The 4,155-nt window shown below is 43.2% G+C and overlaps 1 protein-coding gene across 1 annotated transcript; it reads right to left on the reverse strand.

Moving 5' to 3' along the window:
- Window positions 1-512: 512 nt before the first annotated feature.
- LOC147880507 (uncharacterized) lies at window positions 513-3,246 on the reverse strand. The gene is made up of 6 exons (XM_087370625.1): window positions 2,853-3,246; window positions 2,352-2,647; window positions 2,045-2,250; window positions 1,713-1,914; window positions 1,055-1,585; window positions 513-960 (listed from the first exon to the last, which is right to left on the reverse strand). The coding sequence occupies exons 1-6, from the start codon at window positions 3,244-3,246 to the stop codon at window positions 544-546; spliced, it is 2,046 nt and encodes a 681-aa protein (XP_087226751.1). The 3' UTR covers window positions 513-543.
- Between the last annotated feature and the right edge of the window lie 909 nt (window positions 3,247-4,155).

Below are 4,155 nucleotides of genomic sequence, written 5' to 3' on the forward strand. Positions count from 1 at the left end.
ATGCAGCATCTCCATCTTCCCTATCACACTGTTACACCACTCAATGCTCCTATATTAGAGGACACAACAACAGCACACGCCAATAAACAATAGCAGTACATCGTATCTCCCACAGCACGAGCCGCCACAGAATAGAAAATGATCAGAAAAGAAAAGCATAGAAAATGGAAGACTGCGTAGCAACCAATGCTACACTTGAACAGTCACAGAATTATCCAACATAATCGAACACCCATTTAGAAAATCAACAGGATTACCAAGACGATAATTTATTGACTTTGGATGGTTGGAAATGTAGACTGCTCTCGAAAACAGCCTTACTAAGAACAAGCCATTGGATGGACAAAAAGTTGCACTTCGAATCACAAGAACGTTTTATTACAGAGATCATTCATCAGCGATCTACTGACGAATATAGAGACATCCTTCTCAACATAAGTCATGACCCAGCTCGAAACATTCTGCTGAAAGATAAAATCGATATTATCTTCAGAAGTTCACCGACTTGATGAACGCCCAACGTTTTGTTTCCAAAGTTCGTTGTTAAACCCTGAATAGCAGCAGATCACGATCTATGTATCCAGGTATCGGTCTTTCTTCCGGATATCTCTTTAATGACTTGGAGATGGCCCTTGCAGTGTCCAAATAGCTTAAGTATTTGTCTTGTTGCAGCGAATCAGTAGTCAAAGCTTTACTTTTATCAATTATATCACCATTAATGATGCTGTTGGGAATCAACTTTCTGGAGAACAGAAAGGGCGAAGGCAACCCGACGTCATTAGTCAACGACTTCCTGAAGGTCCAATCTCCGGTCCTCCAGTTGAAGTCGTAAAGAGGTAGGAATCTCTGCCCATACATTGCGACAAATTCAATCGATGATAGAATGTAATCGAACTCTTCGTCAGACATGTAGTAGGAGAAGCTCAGCCTTGACCAGCCCGGCTTCAGCCCATTGTATCCCTGCGACAAGCATCACTCTGTAAATTGGATGTAGATAAAGAACACAATGCAAAACATCAACGATCTGAAGACGAGCCTCAACTCATGACCTTACTTTCTTTATAGCTGTTCTGAAAGCGAGTGATTGTTTATTATCAACTTCAAGAAGTATGTGACCATAAGGGCCAGCACATGCACAGCCGCCCCGCGCTTGAATCCCAAATAGGTCATTCAATAATTTGACGACAAAACGGCCGTGGAGTGGCTTGCCCCTGCGCGTAGCTCTCTCTCTCCAAACATGACTCTGCTGCATAGAATATGGCGGCGAACTATCTCTGCCGAAGGATGATGCCGACATTCTCGAGCTTTGCCCAGGAGTAGGCTGTTCGACCACCAACTCCTGTGTGTAAATCAGGAACGAAAGAATAGGCTCTCGCTTTACCTTTGTGTTGCCCAGAATGCAAATGTTGGGATTTTGTAGGAGCCTCTTCATTGCAATGTCTGTAAAATATGATTCTCTCTGTTCTATGACGCTGTGGCCAATAAATTCCTTAACCCAAAAGGCTAGGGCACACCTGATTTTTTGAACAATAGGTGGAGTTCCTGCATCTTCTCGTTCCTCGATATTGTCGACATACAGCGTATCCTGCCATAATATCACACGCTTACTCGGAGACTTCTACGATAACAATCCGTGAGAGCATTTCTACGTAGTCTACCTTGAGACCAAAATATATGCAGCAAGAAATAAGCAGGTTTGCAGGAGATTGCACCTTCTCACTGAAACCGTTTACAAAGCACACTGTGCCACCACCGCACGTAGAAGGAGGTCTGTTCTTCAAGAGATAGAGGCCTTCGCTAATTAACAAAATTCCTGGAGTGCCCGGGCCTCCCATGAATTTGTGTGGACTAACTACCACGGCGTCATAGCCATCCAGATCTCCGGAACGCATATCTATTTGTGTGTGAGGGCCACTGTAGCATGAAAGAAGCGAAAAGTAATATTCAGTTTTTAAAATGAAGAATTTAGAATTTTTGTAGATGCAGTTAAGGTTAATTGTCGACACTAACAATTCCGTGCATGATCAGGTGTTTAGCTTGATACCTTGCCGCAAAATCAAAACAGGCAAACGCCCCATGCTCATGGAGGACTCTGGCAATGGCTCTGGTATCTGTTATCATCCCAGTCACGTTACTACACGCAGAAAAGGTTCCCAATTTTGGACGATTGGTGTATTGGGGGGCGTCCAATTCTCTTCGTAATGCCACGTTGTCGATTAGCCCTTCGGAATTTATGGGGATTTCGACCACCTGAGAAGAAATTAATCAAGGTAATCAAATTTTGATGGAAAGCAAACAATCGTTTGGTGGCTTACCGTAGTACATATATGTCCTGAGTTAGCAAATCACACCTCAGCTAAACTCTGTCTCCACGACAGAAGGTTAGAGTGATGCTCGTAGGGACCAGAGAAAACAACCCATCTCTCCTCCCTTGGCATGGTCTGAAGAACCCGGGAACGCATGGTGGAAGGGACCGATAAGCCCATCACTTCTTGCAGTCGCTTTAAAGCGGCGGTGCAACCAGATCCACAAAACAACAGCACGTCATCACATCCTCCACCCAGGCACTGCTTGATGTACTTTGCAGCATGGTGCACCATAGCAGTGCTTGTCGCTCCTACAAAACTGTCATCCGTGTGCGTATTGCCTGAAATCCAATCCATTGCGAGACTCTGTGTCAGTGAATGAGGCAATTTATGCTAAAATATAGAAATAGGAAACCATATATGCGACGACACTGGCGTAGAGTGTGTATTGTATACAAATATTTTGAAAATTTGGAGGCGGATTGGAAGCTAAAAGATTTTGAAACTCTTTCAGATTACAGCGAAAGAAAATGTTTGTGTTGTTACCGTAGAATGGCAACACATTTTGGAAAATGGACATTTCAATATGAGCGAGAGACCGGCCAGAAGCTGTATGGTCGGCATATGTGAGCAGGCGGTTCCCGAAAGGTGTCCCAAATGTGAGATCGTTCCCAATTATCTGGGAACGCAGCCACGCACACTTGGTGGCAGCACTCTTGCTAGACTGAGTCGTAGCTAGTATGGATATTAACGCATGATCAGCCTCAGAACCTGCGGCCTGACTATCAACAGAGTCCTTTGTCGACTCCATAAGCATATTTGTATAACCTCTTTGTACCTTGAGAGCCTCCCTTAATCCGCCAGGAATCAGGTCTAGCTTGTCCTGATGCCCATCTATCAATTTGTTATGTGATTCCACTGACGATGTAAGAGCCGCCATGATTGACAACGCGGGTGATTCAAAGGTCGAAGTAGCTGAGATCGGAAGTTTAAGGTCAGAAGTGTAAGATGAAAGTTTGAGATCAAAAGTCAGGTGGGATGAAGCAGCTGAAAGGCTGATAGAGAGGTAGGAATGATCGAATTCTACAACTCCTATATATGGATGGTTTGGATGAAGCAGCTGAAAGGCTGACGGAGAGGTATGAATGAAGGATATAAGTTTGAAGGTATACAGATGGCTTGGATGTTCAACAGGGAATCTTTATAAGGCCAGAAGAGCAGATCATACTTTTAAGAGCAGTTTTACTGAGTCAGACGGGTAGGTCTACTTGGGATGAACGACGACTTCTTGCGACTTGGTGAATTGACTATTTTGAAAACAGTTTCAGGTCATTTAATTTCTACACAACATGTTTCCTTTTCAAGATGCCTCCTCCCATGAAAAACGACTTCGCCATGTCTAGGGGCTAGTAAAGAGGGCAAATGTAAGTATCCCCCTTTTTTGTTCATGGAAAGACCCAATAAAGAGGCATGAAAAAGGGTAAATATGCTTAGATGTCAAGCGCTTTTGAAAAGTTAAGTTAGTCTAGACGAGGTTAGTCTACATGTGGCAGAGTATTGACCTGCCAATGCCTTTACTATTGGGTATTTAGGTTTTCCACTAACTTAAATTTTTTCCCTCAATTTTTTTTGAAAAATTTGTATTCTCTCTCTATGGGCATTCATACGATGGCCTTACATTTTGAAAAATATAAAAAAATCCATAGGCACAATACCTTATACTATGAAAACATAAGGGTGCACAAGATTGGCCCCTTTACCCTAGCTACCCATGGCGTGGATTGGCATTTCTTACAACGATTTTCTGCCATTTAATTTCTCCACAACATGTTTGCTTCTCACCTTTAGA

The sequence above is a fragment of the Dipteris shenzhenensis genome, chromosome 32, assembly GCF_047967505.1.
Source record: "Dipteris shenzhenensis isolate YYH24624 ecotype China chromosome 32, Dip_SZ_1.0, whole genome shotgun sequence".
Taxonomy (NCBI): Eukaryota; Viridiplantae; Streptophyta; class Polypodiopsida; order Gleicheniales; family Dipteridaceae; genus Dipteris; species Dipteris shenzhenensis.